This window comes from Myotis daubentonii, chromosome 7 (assembly GCF_963259705.1).
Source record: "Myotis daubentonii chromosome 7, mMyoDau2.1, whole genome shotgun sequence".
NCBI lineage: Eukaryota > Metazoa > Chordata > Mammalia > Chiroptera > Vespertilionidae > Myotis > Myotis daubentonii.
In genome coordinates, this window is record NC_081846.1 from 46,591,602 (window position 1) to 46,614,071 (window position 22,470).

The window sequence follows — 22,470 nt, forward strand, 5'->3', positions numbered from 1 at the left end:
GGACAGTTCTTTTAACATGTGAAGCAGTGGTGTGCTTTCAGTTTATTTAAATAATAGTTTATTCAGTATATAAATTTCAATAAAGAAAGACAGTCAGATATTAGAAATGGAATGAGAGAGAGACAGAGGAAGACAAGCTAAAGGTAAGGGCAAATGGAGGGAGGGGAAGGGAGAGAGAACAAGAGAGGAAGAGAAGGGAGAGGAGAGGAAGAAAAAGGGAGAGCAGAGATGGGAAAAAGTGAGGTAAGAGAAGGGAGTAAGGGGTTGTTGAAGGGCATGACAGAGAAATAGGGGAAGGAAGAAAAATGAGAGAGAAGGGGATAGAAGTGAGAAGATGTAAGAGAGGGATGGAAAAAATTGGTTTAATCTTGACTCTCTGAAAGTGTTAGGAATTTTGAGAGATTTGTGTAAATTTGCCTGAATTAATAAACTGAGATACATGTTCAGGAATCTTATAATATTTTGGATTCATTGTGAATGGCCATTTTGATAAAAAGTATGTACTATTTTGTGTTGGAGAGTATTATTTTCCTAAGTATGCTGTGACATTATTATCATATTTACCATCACGAACAAGCTCAGATGTTTATGTCTCTATTTTATAGACTAAACATCCCCAAAGTACATGGAGAATTTTAATGTGAAGTCTTATGCAAATCTAAAAGAAAAACTCTTATCTATGGGTACCCAGCAGGACCTGTGGGAAAAGGGACTTATATCTGTTAAGTGATCAGATTTTTTTTCTAGTTGCCTCTAGTAGTTAAGTGTAGGAACATCTGAAAAATGGCCTTTAATCCTAGAATTGAGGACTAATAGAAGTTGAGTGTACATGGCTAATTCATTGCCTTCATGCTACATAATGAATTGCTGAGCTAGAGATGATACTAAATATACCAACCAGTCTTTGGTGCTTGATATAAAATATCAGACCATGTCTCATTCATTTAGAATTCACATTTTTAGCAAAGGTTTTGAGTCTCCTACATGATAAAAAAATGCTTTTAAAAAGTGCTTCTCAAAACTATATGTGAAGTGACTTTCTAGCATACTTATTTTTAAGTAAATTTTTTTGGAATCAGTAGTGTATTCACATGGTTCAAAATTCAAAGAGTTTAAAAGAGCATTCCAAAAAAGACTCCCTTCTACCTTTTGCCTTTCCTTAAAGGCAACCATCAGTTTTGTGTTTGTCTTTCTCAAGATACCTATGTATTAAGTATGTATACTAAGAGAATACATGTAGTATGTATGAACTGTCAACATCTATACTTTGCTTCTGCCAGAAATTATTTCTTTACTTTTAATATCTACATTGAAGTCTTTTTAAATTTGTATACTCCACATCATTTATCTGCAATCTTTTGCTTTATGTTGTGCCAAGCAAGTTCTTTTTTTTCACTATATGAATAGAGAAATACTATTTTTAAAAAATATATATTTTTTGTTTGATTTCAGAGAGGAAGGGAGAGGGAGAGATGGACACATCAGTGATGAGAGAGAATCATTGGCCACCTCCTGCATGCCTCACATTTGGATTGAGCCCACAACCTGGGCATTTGCCCTGACCAGTAATCAAACTGTGATCTCCTGGTTCATAGGTCGACGCTCAACCACTGAGCCATGTTGGCTGGGCGAGAAATACTGTTTTTAAGTCATAGTTCTCCCCCCCCCCCCTTTTTTTTAAAGAAAGATTATCTTAGATTGAGGAGTTTGTTGGTGTCTAACAGTTCTTTTTCATACTTTTGCCTGAAGGCGCTTGACTTTGGCAGACATTGAGAGAATAGCCCCGTTGGCTGAGGGGGCCTTACCTTACAACCTGGCAGAGCTTCAAAGACAGGTAGGCGTCTCATAAATAGAATCTCCTTTAAAAGTGCTGGAGTTGTATGTATATGACAGCCTAGAGCTTCTGAATGGCGAAATTTAAAAACAACTTACCAGAAAGAGATTTTACTTAGTTCAAAGATTACCTTTATAGAACTGTTTTTATGGAATAACTAGATTTATGTTTGTGGCTTGTCTTTTAGCTTATTAACATAAGGAAAGTAAGAGTGCAAACATATATGGGCTTGCCTTTCTTCTCCATAGAATTACCAGTCTGAATTTGTCTAGTCACATTTAAAGATGAGTGTTAAGTTCACTTTGTATCATTAAACTGCTACTTATAGGGTTTTCAAAATACAAAAATTCCTCTAATAAATCTTTCACTGATATTATAGCTTACAGATTACAACAGTAGCACAGGAAAATTAACTAATGAACTAGAGAGAAAACCTTGATTGTTAAATTTTTGATAAAATATTAGTTATTTAAAATATTAAGGATGATTAAATTAATAGCTCTGAGTCCTATAAAGTTAATATAGCCCCATTTCTGATTTCAAAAATACTATCTTAAAAGGAAAATAAACCCCATGATATTACCTTGAAGAATGAAATGGAACTTTTTAAAAAGTAAATCTTGTTTTAAGCAGAAACTCCCACTTCTGTAGCAGGTGGAGGAAGCCTCAGTTGTAGTGATGGTCACATGGCTTTGTGTGGGGAGTGAGGTTAGGAGGGCTACTGCTTGTCCTCCTGGTGTTTACCTGCTCTCACAGACATGAGACCTGTGTCCCTGAGACCTGAGGAGATTGTGATGACCTGTGAGGCTACATGACATCGGGACGTCATGGGGAGAGGGGCAAAGAAGACAGAAGACAAGGAAAGAGGGAATAAAGAAGCTGAATGGGCATGCCACAAAAAGAGCCCGAGTCCACCTTTCTTTAGTGCTGCCACTCTGGTGAAATAGCCCGACGAGCTAGTGAAAGATCAAGGATTGTAAGTGTGGTCTGCTGGGGAATTTTGGTAGGAAATCTTACTTCTACTTGAGCTCCATGAAATGATTCTGCCTCTGAAATGAATTAGAATTTCCAGATCTACTTTACATAATAAACAAGAACTTTTATATTCTGCACAGTAAATTGAAAATAGTACTTTTATATCTACATTTGATGTTAATACTTTGTTTGCTCGGTGTGTAATAGAGCTTCCTGCAGATTAAAATATATCTGTAACCCATTGCAATTTAACTTTTTTAGTAGCAAAAACCCCTTATCTGCTGCTGTCAAAGTTTATTTCCCTTATAAGTTCTCAGAGCCTTTAAAAAATACGTTAATTTATCTCAATTCACTGATTTATAATGAAATTTAACAAAATTATTAAAAAGTTGATACATTGAAATATTTAAATTAAAGAGCTCTTGTTGAATTTAATTTTATATTTTATAGTGTACATTTATAAAAATTTTCCTTGAAGTTTGAAAAATTGCATTTCAAAAGGAGCTATTTTTCAGTGTTACATGTCTATTAATATAGCTTTCCCTGGGGGTGTCCTCATATTTATAATAATGGAATATTTCATTTGGCTTATTAAAGACAGTGTAATGAATTTAAAAATCCCAACTCATTCCTCCTTTCTCAGCCTTTCTGCTGCTCTTACTTTTCATTTTTACCTTACTCTCTTGCCTCTAGCAATTTTCCTACAAGTCGTATCTGAAAGCTGTTTTTGTAATCTCTGGCACCCTAATTTTATCTTCATATTTCTTAGTCTTTAGGAAGGTGATATAATTCTGCTATTGGTGTAATTTTTCTTGTAGACAGATTGGAAGGTGATTTGCCTGCCTTCAGTGGGCAGCGCTGATGCCTTTATGCTGGTGTGATGGCCTCAAAGATCTTGTTAGATGCTCGCAAATGGGTAGTGATAAAAATCGCCACCTTCTCTTTCCCTGGGTTTCTGATTGACAGCCAGAGTGGTGCTGGAGTGCCTGCTGTGCCTTTTCTCTAACCAGTAGGATGGCACAGGGATCTGGAATCTCCTGAGAACAGGCAGAGCTCCTGGGTATTCTTGCATTGTCCCCAAAGGAAGAGTCTCAGAGTGTGTCTGTTTTCCCTCTCCCTCGTCAGCGAGGTTGTGTAGTCTTATTGCTGAGGGTTAGAAATAGAGAAATAAAAAATGAAGATTTCAAAGGTATTTTTCCTTGTGAATTATTGTTAACACACCTCTTAAAAATAAAACTCAATAGAAGTAATAAATAATTTTTAGAATTTTATAGACAAATTTATGAAGATTTAAGAGGGATTAAAATTAATGTCCCTATTTACATACATTGTGAAATCTGGCCTTATTATTCTTGGGATCTGCTACATGTTTCTGTGGACTTCAGTTTCTCCTTCAAATATTTTCAAGATTCTGTCAAATTCCTGCATTCTGCAAAAATAGTGTGAATCAATTGATTTTAATTTTATTTTCTAAATCCTAAATGACAGTATCCTCCGAATACATGAATTATTTACATTTCATATATAGAATGTTGCCCTATAGATATCTACTTGAAACTTAGATATAAAATAGGAGGAAAGGGCCTGGCCAGTGTGGTTCAGTGGTTGAGCATCAACCTATGAACCGTAGGTCACAGTTCGATTCCCTGCCGGAGTTGCAGACTCAATCCCCAGAAGGAAGCGTGCAGGAGGCAGCTGAACAATGATTCTCTCTCTTCATTGATATTTCTGTCTTTCTCTACTTCTCCTTTCCTCTCTGAAATCAATAGAAATAAAATAGGAGGGATGGCAAGTTTTGTTGTTATCTCAACCTATGAAAGTGGTTATTAAAACACAAGTGCATGACATAGAATCTGTGAATTCAGAAACAGAAGGGAAGTTAAGAGGCAGAGGTTAAGAACTGGGGCACTGATTATGTGACATTCTTTCTCAGTTTCCTCATTAAATAAAGAGAGTAGTATTCATCTGATAGGGTCATTGTGAGAATTATATGAGATAATGTACTTACATTAGGCCTGGCACCTACTAAGCAAGCAATAAATGTTAATTGCCATTATTGCTGTGGTTGTTACTGTTGTTGACTATAAGAAGCCTATCTGAGCATACTCCAAGTTGGGCCCAAGTGTGTGTGTGTGTGTGTGTGTGTGTGTGTGTGTGTGAGACATAATTCCTTCATCCACCTTCATTTACTTTCTTTCCCTAGGTGGAAGGGGATAGGAAGTGAGGAAGAATTGTATCTTTACATTTTCTTCTTTATTGCCTAAATTGTTTTACTTAAAAATTTTTTGCGTGTGTTGGCTGAAATTTTATGTTACAATTTAAAAAATTTTAATTGATGGGGGAAAAAGACGTCAGCTTTTTCTCCCTTTTCTCCTATCCATTAATAGTGTGCCATGTGGAAGAGGCAGTTCTCTTTATCGGACTGGCACACTACATGAAGCAGCTTGGTTTGGGCAGGTTGCTTGACTTGTTAACTGACATGATCTTGTCTTATCCAATTCTCATTTATAGGATGAGAATACATATAACAACAAAAGCAAAAGAACCCTCTCTTCTCCAAATGAGATCTCTAGTCACTTAATCATATGCATATACTTAGGGAGCAAATTAAAAATCATTTAAGATGCTCTCTCTTTTTTAAAGATGTCCCACTTTTGTTTTGCTTTGAAAAACAATCTTGTTAAATATCACCTTCAAGATCATAATCATAACCTTAAGGGAAAGAGCACCTTTTCCTTTGGCCCATTTGCTCACGGTAGGCAATCTTCTTAGTGCTGAGTATTTTCTTTCAGCCTAAATGCTAAAAATTCCATACACAGTCATTAATAGGGATGACAGCTACAGTAGCATTCTACTTATGAATATTCATGATGTGAAATCCATAGCATTAATTACATTAATTTACATACCTGAATAAAAGTGAACTGTAAGTTATAGCTGAGCCCAAAAAAGAACCCTTAGTAACCATATAGTGCTTTTTTTTTTTTTAAGTGCTATTTAATAAGGGTGGAGGCAACGTTTCTTTCAAAAGGCATTTGGGCATTCATAGTTAGAGATGTTTTTAGCTAAGAATTAAAGCATAGTATAATCCTTCAGTTTTCATAGGATTTTGTAGGGCTTATAAACATTCTTTAAAGGAAGAGAGTATAAAGAAAACATATGTGGTTGAACACAGGACAAACCTTTTATATGAAAAAGGGAATTAGTGGTTACTTGTCTCTTGTTTGCAATTATAGCCCTTTTATTCTATGAGTTTTAATTCAACATATTCTGTTGAGAGGAGACATGGTTGAAAATAATTCATACTATGTGAGAATGAGGTTTATTTTCACCCAGTTTTGTTATTGAGAAATTCTAACTTTGGGAAAAAGTTTTATGTGCATGTTTTTAGAAATTAAAAACATATGCTGTGTGTTTAATAAGTAGTATAACAACCACATTGATTTTAAAATATTATAAAATTTAAGTCAAAATGTTATTACTTAAATTTCTTCAAGCAATGTGATAGCAAACATCATCTTTAACTTGAAGATACAGACTGCATTTGTTTTCAACTATTTTGTCTTTGAAACAGAGTATTAGAAATAACTGGTTCGCCTGGCCCATATGGCTCAGTGGTTGAGTGTTGACCTATGAACCAGGAGGTCGCAGTTCAATTCCCAGTCAGTGTACATGCCTTAGTTGTGAGCTCCATCGCCAATAGGGGGTGTGCAGGAGGCAGCTTATCAATTATTCTCTTTCATCATTGATATTTTTATCTCTCCCTTTCCCTTCTCTCTGAAGTCAATAAAAATATATTTTTATAAAACAACAAGAAATAACAGGTTAGCCTCACTGTGTTTAGTCAACATATAAAGAAACTAACTGAAGCGTATTCAGAGATTGTACAGATGAAAGCAAATCAGAGTGGACTAGTTTACCCTTTTCCTTCTAGATTTTAGGCATGGATTCCCTTTCCATTAAATTATTCTAATAAGAGTATCTAAACTTTTTTTATTCTGTTTTAAAAACCTCATTTCAAGTTAATATTTTTCATTTTCTTTATAATAAAGCAAGTATTTTATTCTTTCATTTCAGACTGTTCAATACCTGCTATTTCATAATGAAAACATTAAAGAACAAGACTGATACACTAATATAGGCAACTTATTTCAGATTCTTTATGCTGTAGGACATCAATGAAATAGCATTCTGAATCACAACAGGATTTCCCCCTTTGCTTAATTATCATCGTAGATTTCACGTTAGAACTGTAAATGTGGCTAGGACAGTGGTTCTCAACCTGGCTACATAGCAGAATAATTTGAAACCTTTTAAAAATATATAAACCCCAGGCCCCACGGATTTATTTATTTTTAAAGCCCCTAGGTATTTTCTTAATGCAGTTGGGGAATACATAGATCTAAGAGAGCAAATGCTCAATAGCTGAGGTCAGAAATTCTACATTTAGCTAGCGGTAGCCTCAGTGGCTGAGCTGCAAAGCCAGAAATAAGACTCTGACTCTAGAAATAGTAGTTATTAAAGGTTTTCACTTTATCCCAAAAGAGAAGTCCTTGACATTGCTTTGCATAAAATCCTAACAATCCTAATTATGTGATTTCTCCAACCCTAACAAATGAGAGGTGGCAAAATCAAACTAGGAGGCTGTTGGTAGAAGAGGTAATAGCTGTCAGGCATGGGTGGATAGCACAGACAGCTGTGTCAGATCTTAATGCAGTAAGTGATGGACATATGAATATGATAACCTCCAGTCATTAGAGATGGTAGATTATGGTCAATAGTCTCTGGTCTACGAATCAAGATAGTTTTTGTACATTTTAGAAAGGTTTAAAATTTTACCTTGGTTAATGTAAAGAAGGGGGAAAATGTTATACTTGAAATATTTATTCACTTCAGTAAAATGATAGTGTATTTCCCAATAGCAGCAGATAAATGAGGCATTGACAGGTCTGTAAAAAAATGGGGGAAAGCAACGGTGTCTCTTTGGCTGGATATGGTTTTTCAATGCCAATAATACAGGTGTTCATTTTAAAATCTTAAAATCGCTATTATAGCTTTTTTGGTTGCTGTATGTTTTTCCACTTTTTTTACATGTTTTCCTTTACCCCACAGCAATCTCATGGTTTAGGCAGGTCTGTCTGGCTCCAGATTGCCGAGTCTGCTTACAGATTCACTCTGGGCTCAGTTGCTGGAGGTGAGTGATGTGTCTGTGTGCTGTTTCAAGCTTGTGATCATGTAATATTATCTCACTAGACCGGGACAGATCAGCAAAAGTGCAGTTCATTGTTCCTGGGGGTCACGGCTGCAGGGCTTTCTGAAGCATTTTTTATTTTTTTACCTCTGATCAGAGGACTTGTCATAGCATGGCCATAGCCCCTCTGGCTCCAGTCTGTCTTTAGGACAAAACCTCTGTCATAATGTGAAAGTCTTGGCTGCAGTGCTGCACTCACTTTAATTATACTGGTTAAAGCCAGCACAAAGCAATGGAGAATAAGACTATGTTTATGGTGTTGGGGTGAGGGCAGGCAGGAAATCAAGATTTGGGGTACAAATCCCAGAACCATATGAAATAAAACAACCTCTCAAAGTGATTCACTTTTGTTTCTCTACTTGTATTCTTTTCCTCTTCCCTTTTACTAGTTGAAGAATATCTGGACTTGTAGCTTATTTGCTAAAATGAACCTCTCCTCCCTGTTCCTGGGCAAAATTCAAGACTTTTTTTGTGTTGTTGTTTTTTTTCTTTCTGCTTAAATCTCTGCATAGAAATAGTGTAGAATCTAAAATTGCTTTGATGATAAGAACATATCAGGTGTGATTAAAATACTTACAATTTTTCAAAATAAGCCTGAACTGATAAAACTATTATTTTTTCTTTTCAGTCTGGGTTTTAGAAGTTGCAAAGCATGTTTTGGTTTTCAACAATTGAAAAATATAATGCTCTAGTTCATGTTATACATTTTTTAGTCCGTGAGAAATCTAAAGCCTGGTGTGTTTTTTTTTTAACAAATTCTGTATGTAGGGGTAGGATTATATTCAGATTTGGTTTCAGTATTATGATTGTAACTAAGTTTAATATACCAAAATGTTTTAGCAAACTAAAATTTTAAGTTATAGTCACTTACGTGTACATATATAGTCATTTTAAGGAGTAACTGGTATATTTAAGCATTTAATGGGAAATATCAAGAAATATGTTGTTTTTAAAAATATGTTACGTATAATAGTTTAATGTTATAGAAAATTGAGTGTTGGTTGTCTAATGTTGGTGATGACTTGAAAATCCACTGTAGTTGTTCTCTGAAGCAACTGTATTTATGGATCCAGTGGTTGCCAGCCCGTGTGGTTCAGCTGTGTATGGGAGGAAGAATAACGAAGTCTCTTGTGAGAAAGATACTGTTTTATTTTCTAGTCCTTTGAGATGAGATTTGTTGTCCTTATAGATTCCCCACTTAATTGTGCTCTCTTTTAAGCCTCAAAATTGTTTTATTTGTAGCTGTGGGAGCCACTGCAGTATATCCTATAGATCTGGTGAAGACCCGCATGCAAAACCAGCGTGGCACTGGCTCTGTGGTGGGAGAGCTGATGTACAAAAACAGCTTTGACTGTTTTAAGAAAGTCTTGCGTTATGAGGGCTTCTTTGGACTCTACCGGGGTGAGTAAGCAAATCTCAGCTGCAGAAGTTAGTGATTTTTATCTCACCTGAAGCAGGTTTTAACTCACTTGTTATGAAAACCAATGTGTAGCCTGCCCAGTCAGACTAGAGCTGTTTTTCTCTTTTTGAATTCCCATTGCTCATTTCTCTTTTTACAGTTTTGTTGGTAACTAGCAATAGTAGTCTGCAAACAAGGTCTTCATTTCTTCTTCCTGCTATTTCTATTTCTCGGAATCCAAATCCTATGTTTGTCCTATCATGGGTCTGTGGTCACTGTGCTTTACAAACTGAGGCACATGTCTGCAGGTGGAATACAGTGGTGACAGCTAAGAAATAGAGAGCTTTTTTTCTCAAAGAGTGAGAGAGGAGAAATACGCCTCTTCTCTTAAGTAGAAACCAGGCTGCCACCTGGAGGTAAGTTTACCATCTATCCACTTGTTTCAACTGAAAGAAATATCAAATGTTTTGTCTCCTCCACGGAGACCATTCATAAGTCTTTTTCACTGAGTCATCTGAAGTTTAACAAAGAAGAAAAGAAAACCTTTTGGCTCCAAGTCTCATTTCTGTTCCTTTCCTCCCCATAGTTCAGAAGCACTGAGTGAAAGCAAAGAGATTTTCTTTTGCAGGAAATGTTACTATCACCTCTAGGCCGAGCACGGCGCTGTTGGCCTAGAGGCAGCAGCCCCTTGCAGAATTCTTTTCACCCCGTCGGCTTTGTAAGAACTTGTTCTCTTTGGAGAGGGAACGACTTTCATGTACATGTTTTCACATTAGAATTTAGGGTTTCCTTTGGGAAGGAGATTAATTTTTTAATCCCTTTGGGCGCCACTTGGAATTCTTTGAAAATACACTCTACATGCCTAAGTCCAGGGCATTTATGTAATTTACTGTACTTGTTTGTTTGCACACACAGTCTCATTAATCCCTAGCTCATTCTGAGTTCTGTTGAACTGTTTGGCTTAGAACCTCTTCCTTCGAAAGAAAGGCCAGGCCAAACAAAGCTTTATGTTCATGGACAGGAGGAAACACCTCTGACTGGCATCATGTACAGACTTTCAGTGAAAACTCTAACTCTGATGCACTTCCTATGTGTGAGGCAGGGTCATGAAGATGTTCATTTTTGGCATTATAAGAGAGTGTTCTGAATAAAAGAGTGTTCTGAAAACTAGGCTCAAATACCCTGCTCCTGAGAAGGAGTACAATTAATTTTGCTCAAATATTCAAACCTCTAGCCTCACTAAATTCTCGATGTATAGCAAGTATTCTGTGGAAGACTTGTGCATTGTCTGGAATCCAGATCTGTGCATACGAATGCTTGTTTTAAACGGTATTAGACCCTGCACCCCTACATATTATTTAACAGAGAATCTGAAGATTGAATGGTACTTAAGTTGTTTTGTTTCTTTGACATTTTCAATCATTTTTTGTTGAATAATGACCTTTCTTCTTCCTTGGTATACTTAAAAAGAGAATGTCCTGTATTTAAAGCAGCGGTTCTCAACGTGTGGGTCGCAATCCCTTTGGCGGTCGAACGACCCTTTCACAGGGGTCGCCTAAGACCATCCTGCATATCAGATATTTACATGACGATTCATAACAGTAGCAACATTACAGTGATGAAGTAGCAACAGAAATAATTTTATGGTTGGGTAACAACATGAGGAACTGTATTTAAAGGGCCAGAAGGTTGAGAACCACTGCTTTAAAGGAACCTAGATATATACTAACAGTTTAGCCTTCTCAATGGATGGATGCTTACCGAAGATTTCATTTGTGAGAGATGTCATGTTAATTAAATGAGTCAGATATAGCAAGTTGTGTGTGGGGGGGGGGGAGGAGGGGTTGTTAGTTTTATTCAGGATGCGAGCTGATAAAATCAGTCCTTTAAATGAGAGAGTCTTGTATTAGGGAGAAGATTGTAGGAATCCTGTATGTGAACACTATGATTATTGAGATTGTCATATATTGCTTAGAACTGGTCCATTATTCTGTCAGATGATTGACAAAATTGTTGACAGATAAGCCTACATTTCATCGCAGGCAACAATGATAAAATGACATAAATCAGTACTTTATTAAAATTCCATGAGCCTTATAGAGGCTAGTTGTAAAACAAATACACATGCTGACATAGTTGTATGGGAGTCAGACTAAGAGAAATAGGGCCTGGTAATCATGAGGGTTAGAAAGTTAAGACTGCCATCTGCTGATTTATTCTTTTAAATCAGTCTGCAATCCATTAAAGGTGTGTGCAGATTTGTGTTTGTCATTGATAATTCAGTTTGACTGACAGTAGCCATATGTATGATTACTTGCTGGCTCTCAACTCACAGAAAATCACTCAGCAGTGTCCTCAAAGTAGGCTTAAGATCAGCAGTGAGCATGCAAACACATACATAACTACCCCTTGGCTGGGTGATTTAAAGGATATAAAATGTTTATTGTTAGCATCTTTAAAAATGTTTGCAAAAAATGTATGCTATCAATTTGGGTAATCTGTGTGCTTTGGAAAGCTGAGCCCTATGAATATCTACAGATGTTGAATTGTTTATGTATTTTTTTCTTTTCCAGTTTGCAGCCAGCCTGGGAAATTTAACTTTCTAAGAATAATAATTTCCTTTGTTTTAAGAGGATTCTTTTGAAATGTCTTAAGTTTGACATATATTAGTAAATAAGAATACAGTAGGCATGTGTTTTTGTTTGTAGAAGATACCGATTAAATGATACATAAAACTGTTTTTCTGTGCAGTTTTGGCTTCCCTTTAAATAAATGAGTACTGAATTCTAGGTTTCTCTAAAGAGAAAATTATGGGAGTTGGTGTTCTATAATGACCAAGCCATTGTATGCTATCCCATAGATAGCATCATTTGTGGCAAAATCTAGGTCTACTTAACAGCTTTGCAGAGCTTTTCCAAGCATACAACATTGGCTTCTCTAAAATGTCTGTGTTTGTATGCTGTTGGTTGTAAAGGGAGGGGATTTTGTTACGTTGTTGTTGGCAGTGTTCCAGCATAGAGAAGACCCAGAGGCTCCATTCCTTCCTCATGCGCTTTTCGGGAGGTGTTAGATAACTAGGCTTTAAAGGAAGCATGCTTAAGAGAAGGATTTACAGCTTCAAGAAAGCATAACATTATATTTGACATAAATAATTATTACATATGTATACAGAGTTTTTAGGATAATCCATTTTCCCCATTTTATTAAAAACCCTGAAATGTTCTATGGGTAAGTAACATGGAGGAAACCATTTCTTTCTGGGCTTGTTTATTCATGTCTAGTACATCTATATTACTAACAATTCTCTCCGTTTACCCAGGCCTGATACCACAACTTATAGGGGTTGCTCCAGAAAAGGCCATTAAACTGACTGTAAGTTTTTTTCCATTAAATTTATGTTGTCTGTTTATATTATCATTAAGCCAAAATGAAAACTGATACTGCTGAGACTGACACACTATCAAGGCATTTGTAAAATTTTAAATTATATGTAGACATTTGATAATTTTTCATCTTATGAGACAAATATTTTGTTGATTTGTAAAACCAATAACATATTAGTAGAAGAAATTATGGTTAACAGATGTTAACTCTGATTAACCGATGTTCTCTTTCTAATTAGGTTAATGATTTTGTTCGGGACAAATTCACCAAAAGAGATGGTTCCATTCCACTTTTTGCAGAAATCCTTGCTGGAGGTTGTGTACGTATTAATACTAGACATTTTCATGGCAAATATGTTCCTTTAACTTTCTTGCACATTAGATAGAATATCTGAGTGACATTCCCTCTGAACTTAAGGGATTCTAAGCAGATTTTCTCAGTGATCATGTGGGATGACTTTTAAATTTCATTGCATAGTCTAACTCAGTGATGGCGAACCTATGACGCGTGTCAGAGGTGACACGTGAACTCATTTTTTGGTTGATTTTTCTTTGTTAAATGGCGTTTAAATATATAAAATAAATATCAAAAATATAAGTCTTTGTTTTACTATGGTTGCAAATATCAACAAATTTCTATACGTGAAACGGCACCAGAGTTAAGTTAGGGTTTTTCAAAATGCTGACACGCCGAGCTCAAAAGGTTCGCCATCACTGGTCTAACTGGTTTTGAGTGCAGAAAACAGGTAGTGTTTTATCAGCTCAGTTTCATAAAAGCTCCTGAGACATTACCTTCCACACTTTTTGAAGTTCTAATTCTGATTCTTCTTAAATATCACAGTAAATAGTAGTAATGGAGAGAGTTACCATACATTTATATTGACTGTTACTGTAAGTATGAGATGATGGATTAATTGGGCCTTTATATTTAGGTGAAGGACTGAAGAAGCCACTGTAGTATACTTATACTTATAATTGTTCTTCTTTAGGGACCAGAGGATACAGCAAACAACCATAACTATGTTGAGGCTGTGGACAGTTCTGAACGCAGTGGTTCAGATTATATTTACTTAAGAGAGCACAAAGGTTTCTATCTAAAGTGGGAGTGTGACATTGGATTTAGAACAATTCTCAAATCTAAGTATGCAGCTAAACTAATTTTATTTGTGGTGTTCATTTCATATTTGGCAATACATTATGCGATTTGTTTAAGACATACTTAGTCCATTTTGTTCCTGTAAACCTTAATAACTTTTAGTTGAATTAGCTGAAAATCTTGGCTAAACCCTCCTCAGTTGCATGTGGAACCTGAGGTGATGAAGTCACTGACCTTTGTAGTTTTTAATTCAGAGAAGATGTCCTGAGCGTCAGAGAGAGGCTGCTCTGGATTCTCCATGATGAGATTTATCAGCCTAGCACATATGTGGGTCCTCACCTTTCTGTAACCAAAGTTCTTATGGAAGAGGTGGCTTAGTGTGTGTGCACACACACCTGCATGCATGCCCATGTTGAACATCTTTTCATGCATATGGCATTTATCTATCTGCATTTGTCTATTTCCTTTGGAGAAATGTATGTAGAATTTTTTTCCACATTTTTTTTTTGTTAATCCTCATTTGAGGATTTCTTTTTCCCCCATTGATTTTTAGCGAGAGTGGAAGGAAAGGGAAGAGACAGAGAGAGAAACATTTATGTGAGAGAGACATATCGATTGATTGCCTCCCGTTTGTGCCCCAATCTGGACCGGGGGTCAAGCTTGCAACTGAGGTACATGCCCTTGATCAGAATTAAACCCAAGACCCTTCAGTGGTCTTGACCCTCGGGCCAATGTTAAACTGTCATTAAACTGTCATTCTTTATTGTAACTGCACATGCACACATGCATACACACACACACACACACACACACACACACACACACACACACACTCTTACCCATCCCCACCTAAAGAAAGGTCAAGCAATTACTAAATCTAAAGTGCAATTTATAGACTCTACAGAAAAAACCTTCAGTGGTCTTGACCCTCGGGCCAATGTTCTAACCACTTAGACAAACCAGATAGGGCTCTTTGTCCATTTTTAGTTGGGTTGTCTTTTATTATTGAGTTATAAGATTTCTTTATATGTTGAGTCTCAGATCAGATTTTTTTTTGCAAATATTTTTGTACTTTCCTGACTGTATCCTTTGAAGAATTGTACTTTGATTTTTTTGAAGTACAATTTATATTTTCTTTTGTTATTTGAGCTTTTGATGTTATATTTAAGAAATCATTGCCTAATCTAAGGTCATGATGATTTATACCTCTGTTTTCTTCTAAGAGTTATAGTTTTAGGTCTCACATTTGGGGCTTTGATCTTATATACCACTAGAGACCAGGTACATGAATTCGTGCACAGGTGGGGTCCCTAGGCCTAGCTGGTGATCAGGGCTGATCAGGGCCGGACCAATTTGGGCCTGCCGGCCAGGGGAGAAAAACAGGGGGAGGGACCATGGGCCAATCAGGGCCTGCTGGCCAGCGGGGAGGGACAGGGTGCAGCAGGTTGGCCGCAGACCCCAAGGAGGGAGCCGGCCCTCAGCCACCCTGGGAAAGGGGTTGCGTCCGCCACCACCCACCCCCAGGTTCCCCATCCCAGCCTGGGGAACGAAGGTTTCAGTGGAGTCGGGAGAGAAGGCAACAGTCACTGGACTGGGCGCAGAAGGAACAGACGCCGTCGCCGCCACCGCCACCGCCGCCGCCGCCACCGCCAGCCGACCACGGGAGGTTGGCTGTGGGAGCACACTGACCCAGTTGAGCATCTGCCCTCCGGTAGTCAGTGTGCGTCATAGCCACTGGTTGACCGGTCGTTCAGTTGTGACGGTCATTTAGGCTTTTATATATATAGATTTTTTTAACCTTAATTTTTTAGGGTCTTTTGCCTTGACCAGAGATATTCCCAAATGACAGTTTAATTATTGACAACATTTTGGTATTTCTCCTTCTAATGTTTCTCTATATATGCTTGTGTGCATGTGTGTGTGTGTGTGTGTGCACACACATGCTCACACACAAACATTCCTTTTTAAGCCAGATGGAAGTTTTGTTCAATCTGACTTTCTGATTGCAAATGAAAGCTACTCTCCATTTCTGAGGTCAGCAGGGAGTCACAATGGAACTTCTCACTCTAGAAATACAATATAACCTTTGGGAACAGGAGTATAAACAGTGCGCATTTTCAAATTTTGAATCTTCATTGAGAACATTAAACTCTTTTTTTATGTCTATATCAAAACCTTCCCAAGAGACTGTCAAACACAGAGGGAGGTAGGAGAGGGTGGGGATAAGGGGGAGAGATCAAAGGACTTGTATGCATGCATATAAGCATAACCAATGGACACAGACACGGGGGGGGGGGGAGGGGGTGAAGGCATGAGTTGGGGGTGGGGCGGCAATGAGGGGATAAGGACACATATAAAATACCTTAATCAATAAAGAAAATACAAACAAACAAAACTTCCCAAGGAATACTTACTAGTTCAGAATTTATCATAATTTAGATGTGCTAACAAAAGGTTTTTTTTGTAGAGTCTATAAATTGCACTTTAGGTTTAGTAATTGCTTGACCTTTCTTTAGGTGGGGATGGGTAAGAGTGTGTGTGTGTGTGTGTGTGTGTGTGTGTGCATGTGCAGTTACTGAGTAAATACCTGTTATGGATGTTGTTGTTTAGTATGTATGTACTAACAAATTTCAAATAATTTTTTCTCATTGGTAAGCCATTCTTATCAGGCTGTTTTTATTTTTCTATTAGAAAGTCTTTCCCTATATGTATAAAGACATATATATTCACACATATTACATGTCCATATCACACAAATATAATTGAGTTTTTATTATATCTGTTGTGGGCAAGAATAATATTTTAATGTCAAGTTAGAATTTTTTAACTACTTTAAAATGCACTATTGTCACTGATATGAAATAGGTAGATGGGGAACAGCGGCTCAGAAAGGCTAATTCTCTCACCCCATCACACAGTTAATATATGCTGCAGGTTTCATGTGAGTCCAAATATTTTTATTTTAAGACCAACTCTTTTTATTCTATAATGCTCTCTTGGGGAATTAAATCAGGGCCTTGTCCACGTATCGAAATAAACCTAGATGAACCTATTCAATTTTGTATCAGCTTTTTTTTCTTCCCCTTTTATTATATGGATATCCTATATAATAAAAGGCTAATATGCAAATTGTCCCCTCAACCAGGAGTTCAAATGGGAGTTCGACCAGGGGGTGGGGCCCACCTGCCAACTGCCCGTGCGTGGCCCCTTCCCCCGGCCAGCCTGGCCCAATCACCCCCAATCAGGGCAGGCCAGCCAGAACCCACACATGCACAAATTCGTTTACCGGGCCTCTAGTATATATAATAAAAATTTAACATACTTAAATATATATACATATATATTAATTTAGGTACAATTAATGTACCAAAATGAACAGATCTTAGATGTCAGTCTTCTCAATGAGTTTTAACAATTGTATACACCCATGAAGTCACCACCCAAGACAAGATAAAGAACATTTTACACCAGAAGATTCATTCATGCCTTTTCCCAGTCAATCACTCCTCCCCTCCCCCAGTACCACTGTTCGGATTTCTGCCACCAGTTTTGTTTCTTCTCAGATTTCATATACATGGAATCGTACAAAATGTGTTCTTTTGTTGTTGACAGAATTTTGCTTAACAGTATTTTCAAGTCATGTGCTTTCATTTTTCATGGATGAATATCTAAGAGTGTAATAAAGTAGATGTATTTTCAATTTGAAAGAAACTGCCAGTTGGTTTTTTGAAGTGGGTGGACCATTTTATAGTCTCATCAGTAGTGTATTCAATTATTCCACATCCTCACCGAAGTCACCAGTGTTTCATGTTCTTAGTTGGGTTTTTAAAAAAAATTTTAGTCATTCTAATTGGTGGGAAATGATATCTTATTGTGGTTTTAATTTGCATTTCCCTAAAGCCTAAAGATATTAAGCATCCTTTCATGTGTTTATTGGCTATTCATATATCTTTTTTTGTGAAGTATCTGTTCAGGTCTTCTGCCTATTTTTCATTGTTATTCTTATTTTTTATTGTTGATTTGTAGTTCTTTAATACATCATAGAGACAGTACATTGCAAATATAGGTGCTATCAATATTCTTCCCAGGCTATGACCTGTCTCTTAATTACCTTAATGGTGTCTGTAGAGTTTAGATAGATCTGTTCACTTAAGTAGGGAAAAATGTAATATCTTTTCAGGTCAACAGAGCAGAAAGTTTGAAAGTCTAAGTAGACTGACCTATATATTTTTTCTAAATATCACTCTGGTATCTGTTTTAATGTTTTAATTCTAACTAGAGCACTTACCTGACTGGTCCTATTACCTCTTTAGAGAATGTATACTTCTGAATGGATAGAAGTCATAAAACTCCAAATGTATTTATTGCTCAGCAAAGGGCTAGTGTAAATCCATCACATTGCAGGTGTTTCCTTAGCCCTGTGTGAACTTAGCTTCCTGAAGAACTCACCCCTTCCCCTGGTGCCTTGCTTTCAGTTTGCATGGTGCTCTCAAATTAGCGCACAAGAGCTCTGTTAGGGAGAAGGGCAGTTGTTAGGATCTCTGTTGTCATGTTAAGAAACCAAGAATTGGAAAGGTTATGACCTATCCAAGGTTACCGAATTAATGGCAATATAGGTCAACAGTCTTGCAAACCTGGACTCTTTCTACTCTCTATTGCCTCTTCCTTTCATTCCACCCAACACACAACCCCATGTTGGGTGCAGCAAGAAGTCCACTTGGAGCTTTTACTAACCCTGGGAGCCAAGATTTATAGCTGGCCAGCCTCCTATGCTGCGTGCTCCTCAGCAAGCTGAGCTATCACATCTCTGAAGAGTTGTTTGGAAATAGTTTCTCCAGCTCCCATCCCAGGAATACATGTGGTCCCGATTGTATGCTTGAATACTTATCTGAACACACATATGTATGCACACAAGTTGAAAGTCCATTTATGTCAAATGTCTTGTGATAAGTATATAGGAATTTTTTTTTTGCTTCTTTTTTTTTTTAATTGCTTAAAGTATTACAAAGGGTATTACATATGTGTCCTTTTTTTCCCCCCGCCCTTGACAGTCCCCTAGCCTCCCCTATCCCCCAGTGTCTTATGTCCATTGGTTATGCTTATATGCATGCATACAAGTCCTTTGGTTGATCTCTTACCCCCCTCCCTCCTGCCCCCCAACCCTCCCCAGCCTTCCCGCTGCAGTTTGACAATCTGTTTGAGGCAGCTCTGCCTCTGTATCTATTATTGTTCAAAACTTTATAATGGTCTCTATTATCCATGAATGAGTGAGATCATGTGGTATTTTTCCTTCATTGACTGGCTTATTTCACTTAGCATAATGCTCTCCAGTTCCATCCGTGCCGTTGGAAATGGTAAGAGTTCCTTCCTTTTTACAGCAGCATAGTATTCCATTGTGTAGATGTACCACCGAGGAATTTTAATGCTTCCTTTACCCTAGTTAGGAGTACGTGTAGTTTTATCTACTCATATCCTAATACCCTGGCATGTATCATCACTCAGCAGTGAGCAAATTGCAGTTTATTCCCTTTAAACTATCATTATCCTAAACTATTGTAGAAAGAACCATAGCATTTCCCACTGCTTTATAAAAGTCTGAGGATGTTTTTGGTTGATGGTGTGTGATACAGTCACTGTTGGTTCCTATTCATCTTTGGCAGTCCTAGTGACAGCTGATTCTATGACTTTTATTCATTTTCTGGTTATTTTAATTTTACTTTATTGTTGAATCTGGTTATTTTAAGTGCACATATTTTGTACATCTGTTCAAGGAGCTGGTGTGGCTTTAAATTGAAGTTAAAATTTTCATCAGTCTCTGTAAGGGAAGGCTTTGTAATGAATTGTTCAGACATTTTGTGGTTGGAGGGAAATAGTTGCAGACGATAGGAGACAACAGATCAAAGAAGGAAGTAAACAGGGGGGTTGGCACCGGCAGGGCCAGGTCGCCAGCCTCTTTGTGGACTCTGACCTGGGGTGGGATTGTGAGGGCAGGAAGGTGAACAGGCCTAATCCTGTGTGCAGCCCCGTGGCCTCAGGCACAGCAGACATGTGGTGACATCTCAATATTGCATTCTTTCCCTCCTTACTTTTGCTGTCAGCTTTAGTTGGTTTATTTCCTCATTAAAAAAAAAAAAAAGTGACTCTAGAGTAAATGGAAGTTTTTCCATTTCTTTTTATTTTTTATTTTAGTAAATCTTTATTGTTCAGATTATTACATTTGTTCCTCTTTTCCCCCCCCCCCCCATAGCTCCCCTCCACCCAGTTCCCACCCCACCCTCTGCCCTTACCCCCCCACTGTCCTCATCCCTAGGTGCACAATTTTTGTCCAGTCTCTTCCCGCATCTCCCACACCCCTTTCTCCACCAAGAATAGTGAGCCCATTCCCTTTCTATGTCCCTGATTCTATTATAATCACCAGTTCATTCTGTTCATCAGATTATTTATTCACTTGATTCTTAGATTCACTTGTTGATAGATGCATATTTGTTGTTCATAATTAGTATCTTTACCTTTTCTTCTTCTTCCTCTTCTTAAAGGATACCTTTCAGCATTTCATGTAATACTGGTTTGGTGGTGATGAACTCCTTTAGCTCTTCCTTATCTGTGAAGCTCTTTATCTGACCTTCACTTCTGAATGATAGCTTTGCTGGATAAAGTAATCTTGGTTGTAGGTTCTTGGCATTCATCACTTTGAATATTTCTTGCCACTCCCTCCTGGCCTGCAAAGTTTCTGTTGAGAAATCAGCTGACAGTCGTATGGGTATTCCCTTGTAGGTAACTGAGTTTCTTTCTCTTGCTGCTTTTAAGATTCTCTCTTTGTCTTTTGCTCTTGGCATTTTAATTATGTTGTGTCTTGGTGTGGTCCTCTTTGGATTCCTTTGGTTTGGGGTTCTCTGTGCTTCCTGGACCTGTAAGTCTATCTCTTTCACCAGGTGGGGGAAGTTTTCTGTCATTATTTCTTCAAATAGGTTTTCAATATCTTGCTCTCTCTCATCTTCTGGCACCCCTATAATTCTGATGTTGGTACGCTTGAAGCTGTCCCAGAGGCTCCTTACACTATCTTTGTATTTTCGGATTCTTTTTTCATTTTGCTTTTCCAGTTGGGTGTTTTTTGCTTCTTCGCATTTCAAATCTTTGACTTGATTCTTGCGCTCCTCTGGTCTGCTGTTGGGAGTCTGTATAATATTTGTTATTTCAGTCAGTGTATGCTTAATTTCTAGTTGGTTCTTTATCACAACATCGAGGGTCTCATTAGATTTTTTGTAGATCTCATTAAGTTTATCGGCGGCTTCTAGACAGTTCTTGAGAGACCTTAAAAGTGTGGTTCTGAACTCAATATCCTCCATTGACAGTTTTGTCCTGTTTCTTTGTCTCCGCATTTTTTATGCTTTCTTGGTGCACCCCCTAGTGGTCTTTGTGCGCTGTCTTGTTGTAGTTAAGCCTTGATTGTTGTAGTTAATACTAGGGGGATTTGACCTCCAGGCCAACTGGCTGTGAGAATCAGCTGTGTCTGCAGTGGGAAAACTTCTGTCCTCTAGGGAGGTGCTAATCTAGCCTTTGCCTGAGGCTATCTGGCAAATGGCTCTGCTCAGGGCTTGGGTCGGGGGGGGCGCACGGGATCAACAGAGCGGATGGAGGGAGCAGTTATGGCTGCTCTCAGTCCCGTCCCCAGAGGCTCTGCCTCTCAGAGTCCCAGCAACTGCTGCAAACCTCGGAGAGAAAGCTGCCCTCGCATTCTGACCGATGCCAGACAGTCCCGCTTCTCCCGTTTGAGTCTGGGTCCCTAGAGACTCGCCAGAACTGGAGCTCAGAATATGAGACTCCCTCCCGATTGAAAACAACAACCGCGCCCTCAGCCACCAGCCCGCTCCGCGCGTACCTCCGCACCTTTGTATTTTCCGCACTGCGCCTCCTCTGAGTCTCGTCTGCTGTTCTCTTCCCTTCTAGTTGAAGAATTTCCCCTCAGCCAGTCTGCCTGTGGTTCTGGGCGATGTCCGTTCTGTCTTTTAGTTGTATTTGTGAAGTGGTTGTTCGAGGCAACTAACTCCGGTGTTTACCTATGCGGCCATCTTGGTTTTCCATCCAAAATTCGAGAGATTCTTATGAAATGATGTATCTGCCCTCCGCGCCGTCCTCCGCCTCCGCTCCGCAGGCCCGGCTGCCCTGAGGGTGGGAGCCTCTGGACCTTTTCCAGAGCATGTATGGATGTTGGAGGCCAGAAGAGTCTGGAGCAGCGCAGCCAAGCTTCCAGGTCGCTGGGAGAGGAGAGCACGGGCTGTGGCGGCTGGCGGCCTCCTTAGGGCTGAAGGGGTCCGTCTGTGCGCAGGAAGCTGGAGGCCGCCCCGCGGGCCTGGCGCAGCCTCTGCTCCTTTTCCCTTACGTCCCCGAGGCTGTCGGAAGTTTTTCCATTTCTGTTGTATATAGGTAACCTTCATTCAAAATGAATTTGTTCCCTATATTGTGTCATTTGTATTTCAGTTTTAAACAAACAAATGACAATTTAATACTGAAAAATAAAAACATCTAAGTCAG

The 22,470-nt window shown here is 38.3% G+C and overlaps 1 protein-coding gene across 5 annotated transcripts in view; it reads left to right on the forward strand.

Annotated features, from left to right (window-relative positions):
* SLC25A12 (solute carrier family 25 member 12) overlaps positions 1-22,470 on the forward strand; it is a 164,855-nt gene that overhangs the window by 129,158 nt on the left and 13,227 nt on the right. For all 5 annotated transcript variants that reach the window (XM_059704092.1, XM_059704095.1, XM_059704094.1 and 2 more), the window contains 5 exons: positions 1,750-1,834; positions 7,922-8,003; positions 9,303-9,461; positions 12,779-12,831; positions 13,082-13,162. In XM_059704092.1, the coding sequence (XP_059560075.1) occupies positions 1,750-1,834; positions 7,922-8,003; positions 9,303-9,461; positions 12,779-12,831; positions 13,082-13,162 (460 nt within the window). The remainder of the gene's footprint in view (positions 1-1,749; positions 1,835-7,921; positions 8,004-9,302; positions 9,462-12,778; positions 12,832-13,081; positions 13,163-22,470) is intronic.